Source organism: Heloderma suspectum, chromosome 5 (assembly GCF_057233095.1).
Source record: "Heloderma suspectum isolate Gila_16-S chromosome 5, 16-S_ref, whole genome shotgun sequence".
Lineage (NCBI taxonomy): Eukaryota > Metazoa > Chordata > Lepidosauria > Squamata > Helodermatidae > Heloderma > Heloderma suspectum.
The window spans coordinates 104055069-104074693 of record NC_139462.1 but is presented as its reverse complement, the minus strand read 5'-3'; the positions used below and the strand labels follow the sequence as shown (position 1 = coordinate 104074693).

Below are 19625 nucleotides of genomic sequence, written 5' to 3'. Positions count from 1 at the left end.
CAGTCAATGAGCTTCTCCGCATGGGGCTTTTATCTTGCAGCTGAGACTGGTCACTCACGGAAGTTTGCAGGTCCTTTACATGATGTCGTCAACCTCCAGTGCCTCTCTCGTACTTTCCCAGTGTTTACACAGGTTAATTTGAAAAGGGAAAAATCTAGTAACAAATAGATCAGTTTTCCATTTCTACATGAAAGGAGGAAATCCTGCAATAAGAGGGGCTAGACCACAGTGCCATCTAGTGGCTATATAAATCAAACATACAGAACTCACAGATAAACAGGGAAAGGGAAAGGGGGAAGATTGTGTAAAGGGAGCCCATCATGATCCTGCATTTAAAACGGAAGCAGAAAGCCCCAGAAAAGTTGAGGGATTTTAGCCTGGTGTAGAAATGCACAATGATATGGAGAAGAGGTGGGACAATGTACAGGTGATGATGTTACAAAATGGGGCAAGTGAACCTATAATGTATGGGGAAGAAGGGGTAGAATTCAACATCAGATTCACAGCAGCTCCGTATTGGACATAATGTATATTTCCTCTCTGAGCCTCACACTCTTCAATGTCGTTAAAAATCAGTGTAGTCAGAACTGGCTTTGAGGATCTTCTGGAACCAAAATGCTCTAGTAATAGAGAAATAGCGGGAACAGTCTCCAGAAATATAAGATTGATATGATGGAGCAGATATGATGGGGCAATGTGATAAAGCAGCTTTGTACCTTCAAGGGAGGAGACAGTGTTTGTGACTTGGGTCTTACAGTTATATTCATGGGCAAGTTTTTGTTTTCACAGTGCGGACAAAAAGGGCTGCTCATTTGCACAGCCAATGCCTGCAAATAGCCCATGTTGTAGTAGGTCCATAAATGGCGGTTTTCAAAGGATCTACCTTCAAGGAAGACTTTCCATGCTCACTTGTCTGCCAAGCAAAACCTAACTATCTGCCACAGCCTGTTCATTGCAAAGGGTCCCGGAGTATGTTCTAGGACTGAGGCCTTCTTGGACTCACAATTGCCCATGTGAACTGAGTGTGGCTTCCCTGTGGCTATATGTTGCGGAGGGACATGGGTACTGGTGAACAAGCTATATTTTAGGGATGCTTTTCTGTCACTATTGATCTTCTCAATGAGGAACCCCTGGTAAGATTTTGAAGAACTGCAGTGTTCTCCACAGTAGTATTTGAAAACCACTTTGCTAAAATTAAGGCAATGGAACCAGGTAGTTTACAGATTCGGTCTTCTTGAAAATAGAAGCATGTGGATTGTGGCTTTTAGAATCTGTTTATTTACACATCTACATGTTAAGCAGGTGGGAAGCAAGCATGAAGAGTCAGGCATCGCTAATCCTAATATAGCATCAGTTCTGCACCTTAAGATCCTCAAAGAGCCAGTCAGAAATCTCTTAGCAGCCTTTCCCAGCCAGCTGCCAAATTCAAATTCTTTTCTCTTTCCCTAATCAAACTGAAAAATAAAATGTTCAGCATCCACCCTGCAAATAGGAGTGGAATCAGGTATCCTTCAGAATGGGGTTTTAGTCAAACAAATCCTTGCCTGATAGGCCATTAGAATCAATTAAGGAGACATCTAGTGTTCACCACCAACTAGTAAGAGGTACAAGAACCTACAAAGAAAAAGTTGTCTTTTCACCTGCATCAAAAGAATAACATGGCCAACATTCGATAGAAGGAGATTCTCGGAGTTAAACACAAGTGTTTTACTTTCCTCCAAAGCTGGTTTTAAAAAAATAATAATTTAAAGTCTTTATCATGTCTGGTCACTGAAGTCAGTGGATGAAGCCCATTTTGTGGTTCTGCAGAGACCAGTTAGCATAATTTTTTATGGTGCAATTTTACATGTGTTTAGATAGAAAATAGGCCTACAACTCCATGGGGCACGTTGGGAATTGTAGGCCTTTTTTCTGCCTAAACATGCATAGAATTGCGCCTTTAATGTATTAGCCCCATCTCTGTGGAATTCCTTGCCAACTGATGTCTGGCATGTGCCAACATTGTTTTGATTTCAGTATCTGCTAAAGACATTCCTATTTAAACACATTTTTCCTGGTTGAAAGCCTAGTGATGGTTTCAGTGGGATAACTGGTATAAAATAATATATTTTAAATATTTTTATCTTTTGTATTTTAAAGTTGTTATTGTGGATCACCGTTAGGGATTTTTCTTTAGTGCAAAGTGGTCTATAAATACAACAAACAAACAAATAAATAAATGTCTTGTGATTCTCCAGAGTAATGAGTGCCTCCCCAAGAAAACATGGGGAGAATCTCAATGAATCTTTGAAATTACTGGGGTACAGGAACCGAGAAGAGGAATGGGCACTGTTGGATGACGTCACGGTGAGAAATGCACGGAGTGGCCTTGTGACGTTTGAATTAGACGAGCCCTTAGACAGGTGAGACAAAATCAAATCGGTAGGCGAATGTGAAATTACTGACTCACTCTGCAGTCCAAACAAGGTTTCAGTAAACATAGGAAATGTTTACAGTGAAATTCATTAGCTGCAAAATATTTTACCACAAGCAAGAGGAGATATATTCATCCCTACTCATGTTTAAGTGGGAGAGGGAAAGAAGAAGCGCAAGTCATTTGTTCCACTTTAGGGAGCAATACTATTGCACTTATTGTAAGCCTCTGAACTCAGAGACTTGTGGTCATCCTATGCAGAGTGGGAGAAGCACTGGAGGCAATCTTTGCCTCTCCATCCTCCCACCCTGAATTTTTCAGTAGACGGGCTTTTTTGTCCATCTAGCAATGGTGCTTCAGAGGGGCAGGAAAGGAGGCTGGAGAGACCTCAGGATAGCTCATATCCTGGCCTCTCCAGTCTCCTCCCTGCCCACCAAAATGCCCCCTCCTGAGGTTGCTTTCCTGACCTCGCAGAGCAGCCAGCATGGTTCTTTCTGCCCATGCTGCAAGCGGGGGGTGTCGGACTTCCGATTCCCTCCTCCGAGGTCAAAGCGCTCCGAGGTCAAAGTATCCAATGTGACACTACCACGAACATAAATTACATTGTGCTAGCACAATGCCAATTGTACTTGGTGGCGCAATGGGTTTTGCAGGGCCTGGCATTGCATTTACGCAATCACCACATAATTTCCAGTAGTGGTAATGTTGTTTGGCATCTGCCTTCTGCATCAGCACAGTTGGAATTTCAAAGCAATGCTGTGAGCCAAGGTGACAGTTGGAAGAATACCCAGGATGGAATCATTCCAATGGGCATGGCATGTGCCAGCAGTGTTTTAATAATCAAAATTGAAGGCTAGATAGAAAATGAGAGACTAAGTCCATGGGTGCAAAGGTCTTCAGTCTATAGCTCTCTTCAGGCATTTGAAAACCCCACAGAGTCTAGGGTGCAAGGAGGGGGAGTGATGAGGAGCGTGCTAGCTCCACCACCCCCATCACTGTTCTCATCACCTTCCATGTGTAGGGGGTGACCGTTTGCAGTGGGGAGCTTCCTTTACCCATAAAGGCTCTACGTGCGATTTTGAATCCTGATTTTCTAAAGTTGTTAAGAGATACTGGCAGAGGCTCTCCAGAGGGATAAGGGGTTTTCCTGCCCTACCTGGAGACACCAGGGATCGAACCCGGGACCTTCTGGATGCCAAGCATGTGCTCTACCACTGAGCTATGGCCCCTCCCCCTCTGCACATGGTGCTCTGCATGTGAAGAGCGGCAAGACAGGCGACAAGAAAGGTGATGGAGGGGAGGCAAAGTAGCATGCATTCCCCTGCTCTCGCTCTTTGTATGTGGTCCCTATGCACTTTTCTAACACCTTGAGAAAGCATTTGAACTTAGGCCAAGGGCAGCAGGAAATTAAGCTGTGGGCCACAGATGGCCCCAGGGTGGCAGGTTGCCCAACCCTGCTCCAAGGGAAATATGGCCAAGTCAGAGAGGTTGTGGCCATCCAAATTAAAATTTGAAACCGGTTGCTGAGTTTATTGTCCACTGAATTGACTAAATGTTGGTCAAAAGTTTCAAAACAAGATCGTGAGAATGATCAAAACAAAATAGATCTGAAATCCCAAGTGTGCTACTGAGGAAGGTGGATGCTGAAATGTTTAATGAAACAATTTTAGATATCTCTGTTTTCTTGTTCACTTATTTTTCATATATAATTGCTTAGGGTTTAAGGGTCAGAGAGTCTAACTTTCTTCGGTTCGATTTAGTAGCTTTTAAGACTGAGATATATTCTCTTTTTTAAACACAGCTTTATTATCGTTCGCCTGTCCTCTACTATGGACAACACACACCTGGTTCAGTTTATTCGGAACCTGGAGCAGGCCATCCACAATACCATGGTGAAAGTGGTATTATATCGGGGGAAAGAAGATCCGTACAAGGTCGTTGTCTTACTGGTTCTGTCCAAGGAACTGAGCTTGGAGCTGCACAGTCTGCGTGAAGAGGGATATTCCGGCCCCCCAGATCCCTCTCAGCAGTTCATAATGAGAGAAGGGGAACAGGTTCATTTTAGATTTAGTGGAAATATTTGTGCTTCAGGTAAAATGGTTTTGGGCTCTATATTGTATTTATTTATTTATTTGATTAGTCGCATGTACCATATATACCACTTTCCACAAAGGTATCAAAGTGGTGAGCACAAAATACAACGGCATAAAAATCCCCAACAATAAATAGAACAATAAAAACAACGCAATACAAATTAATCAGCAATAAAACCACACACAGTACTGTGTGCTCCAAACCATAGCTTGGCTGGGTCACACTTCAGGGAAAGCCTGTGCGAAGAGATGCGTTTTAAGAAAACATTTGAACGTCAGAACTGTGGGGGCCTGTCTAATGTCAACTGATAAAGTGTTCCAGTGGGTCAAGTGTTCCGGAATGTATAACTACATCCCATATAATGGAGCCAACCTGAAGTATATTGATAAGGCTGATTTGGCTTTCCAGATGAGCGTATCAGAAAGAAAAACATTTTAAAGGTCTTTATTTGAACCCTGTCTCATTCACTCTACAATATGCAGTCCATTGTGTTTGGTATTTAATTTGTTTCCTCATTCCTGATATCCTTAGTTCTACCACTAAGGCTACATTCATCCATGCATGTTGACCACAAGCAATATCAGGTGATTATGAGCTTCACATGTGAAACAGCCACCACAGAGATTCAAAATTATCCAAACAGAGGCTTTGCACCACACTTTTCTTCTTTCATTTATTATTTAAAGTCACCTAACGTAATCATAGCTAGGGCATGAGATCTGAACAATCAGTATATCATTATTTCATTCAAGCTATATATTTTTTTTAATATATGGCTTGGATCCTGAGAAGTGCTGGGAGAAGGTGACTTCCCCACCCCTTCTCCCCAAAAAGGCTTCTCCTGAAGGTTGGATGATCCTCTTGAATGGGGTGGAATGTGGTACAGGGAGCTGAGGAGGAAGGGAGGCTCACCACTGTTATATGGACATAGGCACAACTTTTGGCAGTCTCTCCTTCCCCACCAGTCCCCTGTGCCGTAACCCACCTGTCATGGGCCTGAAACTTCAAGCACACACTCTGGCATTCTGACACAGGACACCCCAAATCAGTGAGACTATTTTATTGTAGCAAATCCCATGGTAAAATACTCCTCAGAAATCATATAGCTGGTGACAATTAGCTATAGGCTCCATAAGTAAATCGAAAACAATCCAAAGTTAATAACGATAACTGTGTCTGAGATCCATACAACTTGGTTTCCCCGTTGCAAACCCTATGGCTCGGAATACAGGGCAAGGGCCTGCTGCAATCAAGATGAAACCTGCCACACACACACACACACACACACACACTGTAGCTGTGATGATTAGAAAAAAGTCCCCATTGTTGGAGGTGGGACCTTTTCCCCCCCTAAGTTTCGTACCTGTGCGGGGTGTGTGTGTGTGTCATTTTCGTCCCAATTGCATCCAGGGAGGAAGGGATAATTCTACCCTGCCTGCATGCTGCAGTTCCCAAAACAGTGCCTTCATGCTTGCAAGCTATTCATTCAGCATAATGTGTAGTTTGGCTTTCATTCTTCAAAAGAGATATCACGTTGATCCGGCTCACATGTCAAAAACACCCCACAGTTTGTTTAGTGTGGGTTGTTGTCAATCGTGAAGTGGGAGCAAGTGAGACTGCTGGCTCCCCATCCACCCACCCCCACTTCCACTGAGTTAAGCAATCCCAGGACACTCCTTCCCTGGGTTGTTTATCACGACATCCAAAAACAGAAATGGAAGTTGTTGGGGGAAGAACAACCCAGACTTGTAACCTAGAACAAACTATGGGTTACAAGTCTGGGTTGTTTGTCCCCCAACAATGTCCAATTCCGGGTTCAGACATCATGATAAACAGCAGGGACGGCACATCCACTCTGTGGGAGTGGAGGAGTGGGAGCCAGCATGCTTGCTCTCTCCCACTCATTCACAGCTACCCAGGGTTTGTTTAACGTGAGAACCAGGCCATTGTATTGTCTTTTACACTTTTCTTGGCCCTCTTCAAACCAGATGTATGCATGTGGGGGTGAAGCTGTGACAAAGAACACTGTCCTGAACATGTAAACCGCATCTCATTGTGATATCACAGTATTCAGATGGAATTCTCGCATCTCAGACTAGAGATGTCAGAGGAATCCATTTGCAGGGTGGAGCTCATTGAGCTTTCATTGGCTTGGGCCCCCAGGACTGCATTCTGCCTTCTGCCAGCTGGCTAGACTCGGTGTGCAACAAGTCAGGCCAGCTGGCAGAATTTCCGTTTGGTTTTTTGTGTGGAAAAACATTTGCACAAATTTTGGCCGTAAATTGCACAAATTTGCATAATTTGTGGAAATCACAGTCATAATTTGCACAAGTTATGCAGATTTGCACAATTTACAGCCAAAATTTACACAAATTTGCATGATATGCACAATTTGCGGCTATAATTTGCACAAATTTATTTTTGCACAAATTACAGCCAAGGCAAAAAAAAGTGTTGAAAGTGCCTGGAACTCGAAACCGTGCGCAGCTCAGCTTACAAAAGCGAGCCAAGTCGGGCATGCCGAGGAAGTCCGGTGAGCCCAAAAAGGGACAGATTTCCCAGCGACAGACATCCTTGTCTCAGACAAAGCAATGAAGGAACACACTTACCAACAGAATGCCAAATGGTTGAGTTAAAGGAAAAGCCTCGCGTCACGTGATCAGTTACAACATCTTGCCTGAATGATACAGTCAATAATCAGTCCAGTAATATTCTGAACAAGAGAGACTTAAACTGTGTGCATGCAACAAATAAGTGTAGAATGAATACCGAGTAAGGATCAGGATTATATCTGCTGTCCCTGCTCTAAACCTCTAGTGTTCATCTGAAGAGTAGGCACGGTGTAGACCTCTGTATGAACACATGAAAGTTTATTTTATTTTATTTTAAAGCACTATATCCCACCTCATTTCCAGAGAGTTCTATTTGGCTCAGAACAAGTTAATAACTGAACAATTAAACACATCCTCCAACTCATAACATAACACACAAAGCCAGCAACAGAAAAAGACAATGCAACAACAAACTATTTAAAATATTAAAAAGTGAAGGAAGGTCTTCACCAACTTGTGGAAGGTTGTTGGTAAGATTGTGAGACAGGCCTCCCTTGAAAGGGAGTTCCAGAGTTTAAACATAGTCACTGAAAAGGCCCTCTCCCTACTCCCAACTAGATGTACCTCAGGTGTTGTTGGGACAAGCAAGAGGGCCTCCAAAGATGAACTCAAAAAGTGGGCAGTGTTCATACAGGAGAAGGTGGCTGAGGTCAAGGGCAAGGGCAGAAGCGTGATCCCTTCTCCCCTCTGCATGTTTGTTCTAGGATCCAATGGCATCTGTGCCTCAGCCCTGTTGACACTGCACCAGCAGAAACCAACTCTTTTGTGATGCCAATAGCACTTGCTAGCCCTCTGCGTTTGCCGGGAAATGGAAAACATTGTGTGCACGTTGCTTTCCACTAGTGCAACAGCCATGGCACTAGCACACGGACACCACTGGATCCTTCCCTTTGTTTTGTAAACGGGGCTTTTCCTTGTGCCACACCTTCAGTAGCTGTCAGAAAGTGACAACATCTCTTCGGAAAAAAAGCATAACCAGACCCCCATTTTCACTACACATAATTTTTCTGTTTATGTCCCTTAGCGTGTTGGGGAATGCTGGGAGTTGTAGGACTGTTTGCTATCTAGACATGCATAAGATTGCGCCTTTAACAACATATCTAAAGAAGATGTCTGAATATTTATTTATTTATTTTCCATCTATTTTGCTGTGTGGGTTTTTTGCAGGCTCTGAAGAAGTAGCTTGCTTTGATTCAAGCATGCTTCCAACACCTCTGTAAGACGTTTTATATCTCCTGAGGCACCATACTTTTCAATGTAGGCAGTTCACACATCCAAGCATGGCATCCAAGCATGGCATAATCAACTGAGGAAGGGTTGAGTTATGTAGATATAGATGGACATGTATGCACGACCTGGCCCTAAGACCACAGCTGTACTATAGCTTTTCATACTATTGTGTATTACACTAAAAGCATGGGAAGGACAAAGGGAAAGTTCTTGTGAAACAAGATACCATATTACCTACACTGAAACGGTGAAGCAGATGGTGGCAGCTATGTGGCTGGTGGTGACACTGGATTATCCCCATGATGTAGGTTTAAAAGCTCTAGTTGGATGTATTCCTAGGGACAAGCTGAAATCAGGCTAAATTCAAACACTTCTAGATCCAATTCTAAAGCATTATATTCCCACTATAAGGGCGAAGAATGTGAGTTGTTTCCATGCTCCACGACGTAGGGTTTGTCCATCATGATTTTCCTCGAGGGAAACCAGCATGCATAAATTATTATTTTTTTTTATATGACCTTACATGAAACAGTGGCTAATAAATTAATGAATAAGTAAATAAACCACGCAACATTTTATAAAAATATCGATCCATAGCATTGACTTGGATAACCCTGTTCTTTTTGCATTACATATCTACAGATGATGGGATGGCCTTTGGGAAAACTTACAAGCTTACTTTTCATGCACAAAGGAAACCCAGGCTTGCCCTCCAAATCAAGGAAGTGGATGAATTTGGCAACTTCAGTTCACCCCATTACAAAGGAACTGCCTTGTTTTACAAAGTGAGCAAAGAAGACATAGCCAGGAACTTGGAACAGCCTCTTTTGCCAGATGACTACCAGCATCAGGCTTCCCTCTGCAGATTGGCTCTAACCTTGCCAAAGGTTAGTTATTTACTCACATGCTTACCTTGCAGCGTGTAATGATGTATGCTAGTTGTATCCTGAAGTGTCCCTCCATTCTCCATAAAGGGGTGAGAAAACATTTTTATGTTTTATACACATTGCCAGTCAGCTGCCATAAGCCACAATCCGAAACTCTCTTTCTTTCTTTCTTTCTTTCTTTCTTTCTTTCTCTTTCTTTCTTTCTTTCTTTCTTTCTTTCTTTCTTTCTTTGATTTATACTCCACCTTTCCACCCCAAAAAATGGCACTCAAGGCAGCTAGCAATAATGAAATCAAGATTGAAATAAAAGCTTAGTTACAACAATCATAAAAACAAATAGTTTAAAAACCATTTTAAAAATACATACACTTCTACATGATGCTACCTCTTCCACCTACTGTGCTCTCTCTTCCATCAAATTCCTGGATTTGATGAGCACCTGAGAATGCTCCAAGAGATTGTAGACGTTGCTCCACAAAGGACAGAAAAGAACTGAAATAGGCGAGTTCCCCTTGCCCTGCCGGTTACTGTCCCCCATCCCTTGCAAGTAAAAGGGAGGGTGACTGGCAGCAGAAGGGAGAACGGCACCCCACCTCCCTGCTACCCTTTTGCCAAGGATGACAAAAAAAGACTCAATTTGGGGAAAGGCTAGGGGAAGGCTAAAAGCAGCAAGTGGTTCATCCAGCATTCATCTTACACAAATTATTTGGTTTAACAGTGTAATATGACACAAAAAATACCCTTCATGGATCACTGCCTTGTTGTGGCAAAGGAGGCAGGGACCTAACAGAAGCAGATGAGATTAAGAAGAGGTGGAAAGAATACACAGAAGAACTATACAGGAAAGATCTTAATGTCCCTGATAGCCATGATAGTGCGGTCACTGAACTTGAGCCGGACTTGAGCCGGACATCCTAGAACGTGACGTCAAGTGGGCCTTAGGAAGCATTAGTAACAACAAAGCTAGCGGAGATGACAGTATTCCAGATGAGCTATTTAAAATCCTAAAAGATGATGCTGTTAAAGTGCGGCACTCAATATGCCAACAAATTTGGAACACTCCACAGTGGCCACAAGACCGGAAAAGGTCAGTTTACATTCCAATTCCAAAGAAGGGCAACACCAAAGAGTGTTCAAACTACCATACAATTGCGCACATTTCACATGCCAGCAAGGTTATGCTCAAAATCCTCGGTTCACATACTTCAGCAGTATGTGAACCGAGAACTACCGGAAGTACAAGCTGGGGTTTGAAGAGGCAGAGGAACTAGAGATCAAATCGCCAACATTCACTGGATTATGGAGAAAGCAAGAGAATTCCAGAAAAACGTCTATTTCTGCTTCATTGACTACGCTAAAGCCTTTGATTGTGTGGATCACAACAAACTGTGGCAAATTCTGAAAGAGATGGGAGTACCAGACCACCTTACCGGTCTCCTGAGAAACCTGTACGAGGGCCAAGAAGCAACAGTAGGAACCGGACATGGAACAACCGATTGGTTCAAAATTGGGAAAGGAGTACAACGAGGCTGCATATTGTTGCCCTGCTTATTTAACTTATATGCAGAGTACATTATGAGAAACGCCGGGTTGGATGAATCACAAGTCGGAATTAAGATTGCCGGGAGAATTATCAACAACCTCAGATACGCAGACGATACCACCCTAATGGCAGAAAGCGAAGAAGATCTAAAGAGCCTCTTGTTGAGGGTGAAAGTGGAGAGTGCAAAAGCTGGTTTGAAACTCAACATTAAAAAAACTTAAGATCATGGCATCTGGCCCCATCACTTCCTGGCATATAGAAGGGGAAGAAATGGAAGCAGTGACAGATTTTACTTTCTTGGGCTCCAAGATCACGGCAGACGGTGACTGTAGCCATGAAATTAAAAGACGCTTGCTCCTTGGGAGGAAAGCTATGGCAAACCTAGACAGCGTAGTAAGAAGCAGAGACATCACCTTGCCGACAAAGGTCCATCTAATCAAAGCTATGGTTTTCCCAGTAGTAACGTATGGCTGTGAGAGCTGGACTAGAAGGAAGGCTGAGCGCCGAAGAATTGATGCTTTCAAACTGTGGTGCTGGAGAAGACTCTTACGAGTCCCCTGGACTGCAAGGAGGTCAAATCAGTCCATCCTAAAGGAAATCAACCCTGACTGCATATTGGAAGGACACATACTGAAGCTGAAGCTCAAATATTTTGGCCACCTAATGCGAAGAGAAAACTTCCTGGAAAAGACCCTGATGCTGGGAAAGATTGAAGGCAAAAGGAGAAGGGGACGGCAGAGGATGAGATGGCTAGATAGCATCACCGATGCAATGAATATGAACTTGAGCACACTCCGGGAGAGAGCGGAGGACAGGAAGGCCTGGCATGCTATGGTCCATGGGGTCACGAAGAGTCGGACACGACTTAAGGACTGAACAACAACAACAATGACACAAAAAGCTCCATGAATCCTTAGCAGGAAATGAGCCACGCAGCATCATTTGCAGCCATACAAAAGCCCAGAAACAATTCTTGTATCACCATAGATGAGCAGAGGAATAGCTGTTTGCATACCTTACCTGACAGAACCACTGGAAAATTAAGAATGAATAGCTCGTTAATTATGGTTGTGGTATAAGGGCTCACTGCACTGAATAAGGAGTAGGAAGAAAGAGCAGGAGGCCTAGTGGATAGTCTTAAACTGGAGAGATCCATCAGGAAACTCACACTGTATGAACGTGTGCTAGTCTCTCTGTTTTAGACTAACTTACCTCGTATAATCTTGTGCTAGTCTCTCTATTATCTTGTGCCAGTCTCTGTATCTTGGACTAACTTACCTCATATTGCTGTTATGAAGATAAAATAAGATGCACAAACATATCGTGTGATCAAGTTATATTGCGCTAAGCTACTCGGACAAAGAGTGAGATAAAAATGTAATAAACAAATCGGTGTATCTTGTTCTACATATACAGCTTCATTATGGTCATGAAAAGGTTTGGCATTTACCCTGATTTTCTTTACAGAAGGTAAATTCAGCTATTGTTTACTTAACTTTCACTCCTCGGATCTCTTAGTAATATTTTTCTCCTATTTCCTTGTGTAGAAGGAAAAGCTTATCAATCGCCCACAAAGCACAAAAAGAATCTCAACTGATGCAACAGGTAAGGAACACTCCCTACCCCACCTCTGTAATCCTGTGTGTGTTTAGAATTGCAGCCTCAGGACGGAACTACATGTTACTCAGCCAGTTCATGCTTCTCAGTTGTAATATTTTACCGAGGAAAACCAGGAGGCAGGAGCAGGGCTGGCCCTACCATTAGACAGAGTGAGGCAGAGTGAACTAGTCACCTTAGGCAGCAGTTGCTAGAAGAGGGCTGGAGGACAGAGCTGTGTGCCATGTGGCCTACCCTGTTCCTTCTAAGCTAGCCTGCTGCCTTCAAGTTCAGTGGAGAACATTGCCCCATCATTAGTGTGGAAGTCAGATTCATCTGTCAGTCCAGTCAGCTTTTGTACATGGAAGAGGGGGCGCCATCTTTGCCTCAGGCAGCAAAATGTCTTGGGCCGGCCCTGGGCAGGAGGGTGGTGTTTATTGCATCCTATGTTTTCCTCTCTACTGGGGTTTTATGTGGCTTCCTCACAACTGGCATAAGGAGTGTAATATGGGGGTGGGGGGGACAGACATGACAATAATCATGGAACTGACAGTTGTGTGATTTTTTTTGTTCTAAACAGCAGCCACAAGGAATTGAGAATGGAATCTGGAACAGAACTGCAGGGGGTGGGGGAGAAAGAGAGGATTTAACCCTTTGCCTCCCGCCCCATGGTCCTGATTTGGATCAGGCCTTCCCTATGGTTACTATTTGCAAAACAAAATCTAATCATGCAACTGGCAGTGACATGATCACCATCACATCTGTTCTGTAACTGCACACTTTTCTTCCCAGAATTAATGAGAAAGCCTCATTTCCGCCAAGCCTTTTACATTTACCATTTTTAGAATACTTTAAAATACAATTCATTGTCTTCTTTTTTAAATAAGAGGGGGGAAAGAATGTCTTTATACGTTAATATTTTGACTAACAGATGCAATGTGGGACAACTTACTGTACTGGCTGTCACAAGAGCTGTCAGAAGACAATGCTGCACGCCTCGCGCTCTCTCTGTCTCTCCCCCGAAGCACTCTTCAGCTTATTAAACTGAAGTGCCCTGAGAATCTCACGGAGCAGATCTACGAGCTCCTGTGCTTCTGGAAAAGGAATCTTCCCAGATCGGCCGACAAGCTCCAGCTCCTCTCTCGCTATCTCTGTAAGAGTGGCCGAAGTGACCTCGTGGAAGGTCTGCGCTTCAAGTGGGAGAACAAAGTGTTTGTGAGGAAAGCTCATGGGTAGGCATGCAATATTGGGCAGCGTTAATGTAAACCTGATTTCTCTACTAGGGGAGAAAAAAATAAGTCTGTGTAGTATTTTTTTTCCTTTGGCTCTTACTAAATGACTGATTCTTTAGAGTACTTTTGTAATATTTTCATTTTAACGGTATCCCTCAAAAATGTTTACTGCTAAACATTTGCATGTTTCGTCATTTGAATGGTAATGCATTTCTTTGCCAGGCCTGTAGACTGAAATTGTATGTACTGGGGGGTGGGGGGAGCCAAAGGATCCATGGCAGGTATTGCAAGCCACCTCAAGACAGCAGAATCCTAAATATACAGCTAGTCTTTAATACGTCTACTTAGAAGTACATCTGCAATGTGTATTACGTGAGGCTGCCTTTGAAAATGGTCCGGAAACTTCAGCTAGTCCAAAACAGGGCAGCAAAGATTGTTAACAGGGACTGGCCAACAAGATCACATTACACAAGTACTTTTCTAGCTGCACTGGCTGCCAGTCCATTTCTGGGCCCAATTCAAAGCCCTAAATGGCTTGGGGCCGAGTTATCTGAAGGATCACCTCCTCCCATACGTGCCTGCCCAGACCCTAAGATCATCCTCAGGGCTCCTTCTCCAGAAGCCCCCGCCTAAGGAAGTGAGGCTGTTGGCTACCAGGAGGAGGGCCTTTTCTGCTGTGGCCCCCCGGCCGTGGAATGAGCTCCCTAGAGAGGTTTGCCTGGCACCTACGTTGTTCTCCTTCCGGTGCCAGGTGAAGACCTTTTTATTCTCTCAGTATTTTAGCATTTTAGCTTCTTAATCTTTAAGCTCTGGTGTTTTAAATCTGTATTTTAAATCTCTGCATTGCTGCTAGGTTGTACTGGTTATACTGTGGCTTTAAGCCTTTATATTTTCTTTTGTTTTATGCTGCACTTGGTGGTTTTAATTTTTGTGAATTGCCCAGAGAGCTTCAGCTATTGGACAGTATAGAAATCAAATAAATAAATAAATAAATAAAATCTGGTTGAATTCCGCAGGGCTTACTCCCAAATAAATGAGTATGGGATTGCAGGTCTAGGGCACAATCCTATGAAGATAGCCACCAACTTCCAAACTTGGAGGCTGCCAACTATGCTATACCGAGGGGACCCTTCCTTCCATGCTCAAGCCTCCCTGCATTTATCTTTTATCTGTCCTGAATCTCCCACCAATCAGCTTCATAGGATAACCCCGGGTTCTAGTATTTTGAGAGAGGGTGAAAAATGTCTCCCTATCCACACCATGCATAATTTTTACACCTCTATCATGTCTCCCCTTACCCTCCTTTTTTCCAAGCTAAACAATCCCAGTTGTTGTAACCGTCTCTCATAAGGGAGATGCTCCAGCCCCTTGATCTTTTTAGTTGCCCTTTTCTGCACTTTTTCCAGCTCTACAAATACCTTTTTTTAGGATAACCAACTGCAAGCCCTAGGCTAGACCCAGTGCCCAAAGCGACTGTAGCCCTGTCAGACTTTAAACTAAATGTGGTAAAGTGTCTACCCACAGTTTCACCCACAAGAAAGAGAAAATTGTTTGTCACCTGTAAGAACTCGAGATATTCCGTATTTAATGTGACATCTCTCCTGTGGATTTTTGATGTAATGCTCCTGGTATCTCTAAGCTCATGTGCTCCAATAACCCTGAAAGCTTTATTCTTAGATGGTCCAGTATGGGGCCTGACCATTTACAAGAGGGCCAATTAATGTGGCAAAATGCACTTCCAACCCCTGGAAGTGTACCAGGGTGGGGAAGGCAGGTCTGGAGAATAGAATGCTCCCAGAGAATATAAAATTGGCCATCCCTGCTTTAAATACTGTCAGAATGATGAAACCTTTGGAGCAGAAGAGATTTCATCTTTTATTTTGAATTAAAATGAATTAGTTTGAATTAAATTTGAATTAGTAGTACTTACGTTTAACCACAAGATGGCCTCGGTGTCTGTTTTTTCCAAAGAAAACTAGGGATGTCAGAGAATTCCACCAGGGATCTTGGTGAGGCTGAATGCCAGTGCATTCGGCCCCCTGAAATCTGTGGCAGAATGAAGCCCCCCGCCCCCCCCACCCCATGAAAGGCGCGCAAAATGGGACACCTACCTGCTGCCATTCGCACTGACTTGTGAATAGTGGCTGCGGCTGCCATTCACTTCATCACTTTAGTCGTGATAGGACGCCATTTGCGTCCCTGCGGAAGCCGTAATAGGCTGCGTAAGTATTTACGTAGCCTATCACGGCAAAAAAAAGGGAACGCAAATGGCGGCGGCTACGGCCGCCGCCATTTGCATTCCCTTTTTTTTTTTTTTTGCCGTGATAGCCTACGTAAATATTTACGTAGGCTATTACGGCAAAAGAGGGGCGCAAATGATGTAGGGGCCGCCATTTACATTCCCCCCTTTTTTTTCCCGCCGTAATAGGCTACGCAAATATTTATGTAACCTATCACAGCAAAAAAAAAAAGGAACGCAATTGGCGGCCACCATAGCCGCCGCTATTTGCATTTACTGTTGTTTTTTGCCGTGATATGCTACGTAAATATTTACGTAGGCTATTATGGCAAAAGAGGGGCGCAAATGGCGTAGGGGCAGCCATATCACAGCAAAATACAGGGACGCAAATGGCGGCGGCTATGGCTGCCACCATTTGCGTCCCTGCAGGCTGCCCAGCGGACGGATGTCCGGCTGCGGGCGGCCCTGGCCGGTGGCTCCGCAGAATCTCCACAAAGCGGAGCTGGCTGGAGAGAATTTCAGGGAGAGGGATGGAGCACCTCCCCCCCCCACCGCGAATGTCACCCTTCGAAAAGGTAAGTGACTTTCGTACATCCCTAAAAACAACGCTATTCACTGTTGTTTCAGAAAAATATTGAAACAGGGACTTTGCTTTTTAAAGAATAAAATCCACCTGGACATTTGACATGTTTTGTAAATTCATTTACAGGAATGGTGAAACAACCAGTATCAAAGAACTGAAAATGCTGCAATTTCAGATTTGAAAGGATTTTAATGGTGTTTTTTGAGGGGAGTATATTTGGCATGAAGTATTTTAGAATCTAACCATTCATTCATAATTATTCATTCACTTAAATCCAGTAAGGGTAGTGTGTATATAGAAATGTGTGCATAGAAATAGGCTTCTATCCCCAAATCTCCTTCCTGATTAGGTACACTGCACCATGTGCCACAGGATGTCTTAAAACCTGAGTCCAGCATCAATGGCCACATACAGTGTCCCGTAGTAGATTGTGACATACACACACCTGGCAAATAAATGGGTTATGTGGACTTATTTATTTCTAGTATTTTGATCCCACTCCTCAGCCAAGAAAGGCTCCAGGAGTGGCTTACAATCAATAAGCAAACAAGACAGTCCCTGCCCTCAGGCTTACAATCTAAAAAAGACACAGCACACAAGGAAAAGGGGATGAGGAGGGAAGAGGAGAAATGAAGCAGGCTCTCAGCAGGGCAGGTGGAATGGCCCTGCTCCCCCCCTCATCTCCCAAGGGAGGGGCAGTCCAAATGGAGCAGATCCTGATGTTCCCTTTGCCTGGTCCTGTCTCCCTCACTCCTCCTTCTTACCCACAGGGCCACTGATGTCCGTTATCCCTGTGGGGGGGCAGGGAGTCCAACTGGAGCAGGCCATTTGCCCGTTCCTGCCTCCTTATGAGTACAAATGAATAGTTATTAATGTCTGTAGTAACTATTCTGAAGCACTGTGGTCTATGGTTTCCCCAAATTTTTCTATAAAAGGGGGAACCACGATAACCCTTTACCAAGTAGTCAGTTATTCAGGTGTGCATTTAATCACTTTGTAACCTGGCTGACTGTATTACCTGGCTAAGGCTGCAATCGATCACCACTTACCTGGGAACAGGGTTGGTGGTGGCACTTGGCATCTTTGGGTAGCTGCTAGGGCCCAAACCCCCTGGCAGGGCCAATGCTGAAGCCTGCCATGGGGCAGTGTGGCAGCTAGGTAACTGTAGACTCTGGACTTCATGGTCTGTTATGGAGGGCCCCTTTAGATGGCCACTGGTATTACTTCAGTGTTGAAGCACTCAGCTAACATTACCCTTCCCCCCACCCCTCACCATCATTTCATGCTTTACAACCGCTTCTACATTCCTGATACATCAGAACAGCCTTCCCCAACCTGGCACGTTCTGGATGTGTTGGACACTTGGACTGCAAACCCATCATCCCCAGGTCATGCTGGCTGAGGATGATAGGGGCTGTAGGCCAACATATTGGAGGGCTCCAGGTTGCAGAAGGCTGTTAGAACAACATCGGCAAAACTGTTTGCCAAGCCTGATTTTAGATAGACAGATAGATAGATAGATGGATGGATGGATGGATGGATGGATGGATGATAGGTAAACAGGGCCCGAAACTGGATTGAAATAGAGACAGAAAATCAGTTTCATCCAAGAGTGCCTGGAGTTGATCAGCAACCACTCACTCAAGTGCCCTGTCTAGGAAGGGGACGTTGGGAATCGGCCTTGTTTCATCTTCTGGGCCAGGTAGGTTTCTTCGGGAGCAGCCTGACCAAGGCCTCTTTTAAAGAGGCTGGTACCACACCCTCTCTCAAAGAGGAATTCACAACTTCCTGTACCCAGCCGGACATCCCCTCCCTGTTAGATGTAATAAGCCAAGAGCGTCGAAGGTCAAGCATAGAGGTGGTGGGCCAAACATGACTGAGTGCCTGGTCCGCATCCTCAGGTCTCAACATCTGAAACCCATCTGACACAACAGGAGCAGATGACGTCCTGGCCACCTCCACGACTGGAATTTCCCCAGCTGCAGCTTCTGAAGTTGTGACAGTTCTGAGAAGGTTATCTTCTTAGCGTCTCGCAAACTTGCCACTTGTGCCGCCGTGCCAGTCTCATTTATGTATACTCAGAAGTAGGCCTTGCTGAATTCAGTGGCATTCGGTCCCAAGAAAACGGACATGGGATTGCAGCGTTAGTGCGCAGCAGCAAGACTGTTCTGACAGTAATATGGTTTACATGGGCCAGGTGGGACAGCCAGTAAAGAAGAGTAAAAGTAAAAAGTAAAAGTAAAACACACACACACACACACACACCTGTGATAGGCTACGAATGATTTACGTAGCCTATCACGGCTAGATTTCCAAAGTCAGCCATGATAGGCTACGTAAATCGTCACGTAGCCTATCACGGGTGACTTTGGAAAAAAAAAAGCGCGTACGCAAATGGCGGCGCCCATGGGCCACCGCCATTTGCGTACGCGCTTTTTTTTTTTCCCCAAAGTCACCCGTGATAGGCTACGTGACGATTTACGTAGCCTATCACGGCTGACTTTGGAAATCTAGCCGTGATAGGCTACATAAATCGTTACGTAGCCTATCACGGGTGTGCATTGTTGTTTTTTTACTTTACTTTTTTTTTTTTGCAATGGCGGCAGTGGCAGCCGGTTGGGAGACTGGCCGCTGCCCCTGCCCCTAATGAAACGCCGCCGAAACGCCGCCAGGACCCGCCGCCAAGAGGGACATTCGGCCACGGTACGTCCCATCCGGGGGGGGGGGCGGGGGGCCGGTGGAGAATTTCCCCACCAATTTCGGGGGGCCGAATGTGTTGGCATTCGGCCTCCCAAAGATTTGGGGAGAAATTCTCCGCCATCCCTAACTGGCTCTCAAAATGAATATACACAGATCGTATATTAAAAATGGGGAGATTCAGAAGAATCGAATGGGAGAATGCTTCCATCTCCCTCAATGCAAGTTCCTTGACTTGAGGATCTGTAAGCTTGGAGACTGATCACACCAGAAGGTTTTAATTTTTGGTTTTAATTTTTGTGAACCGCCCAGAGAGCTTCGGCTATTGGGTGGCATAGAAATGAAATGAAATGAAATGAAATGAAAAAATAAATAAATAAATAAATAAATAAAGGTCTGGACATATAGGACTGACTCTGGCCTGCTTGCACTGGCTGCCTGTATGTTTCCGAGCCCAGCTCAAGGTGCTGGTTTTAACCTATAAAGCTTTACACAGCTT

General features: G+C 44.3%; 1 protein-coding gene across 1 annotated transcript in view; it reads left to right on the top strand.

The window, feature by feature from the left end:
- Nucleotides 1–15545, top strand: part of DTHD1 (death domain containing 1) — a 28436-nt gene extending 12891 nt beyond the window's left edge. Inside the window, exons 5-9 of the mRNA XM_084860330.1 lie at nucleotides 2238–2402; nucleotides 4215–4504; nucleotides 8992–9236; nucleotides 12327–12384; nucleotides 13307–15545. Coding sequence (XP_084716456.1) covers nucleotides 2238–2402; nucleotides 4215–4504; nucleotides 8992–9236; nucleotides 12327–12384; nucleotides 13307–13611 — 1063 coding nt within the window. The 3' untranslated portion in view covers nucleotides 13612–15545. The remainder of the gene's footprint in view (nucleotides 1–2237; nucleotides 2403–4214; nucleotides 4505–8991; nucleotides 9237–12326; nucleotides 12385–13306) is intronic.
- Nucleotides 15546–19625: the final 4080 nt, after the last annotated feature.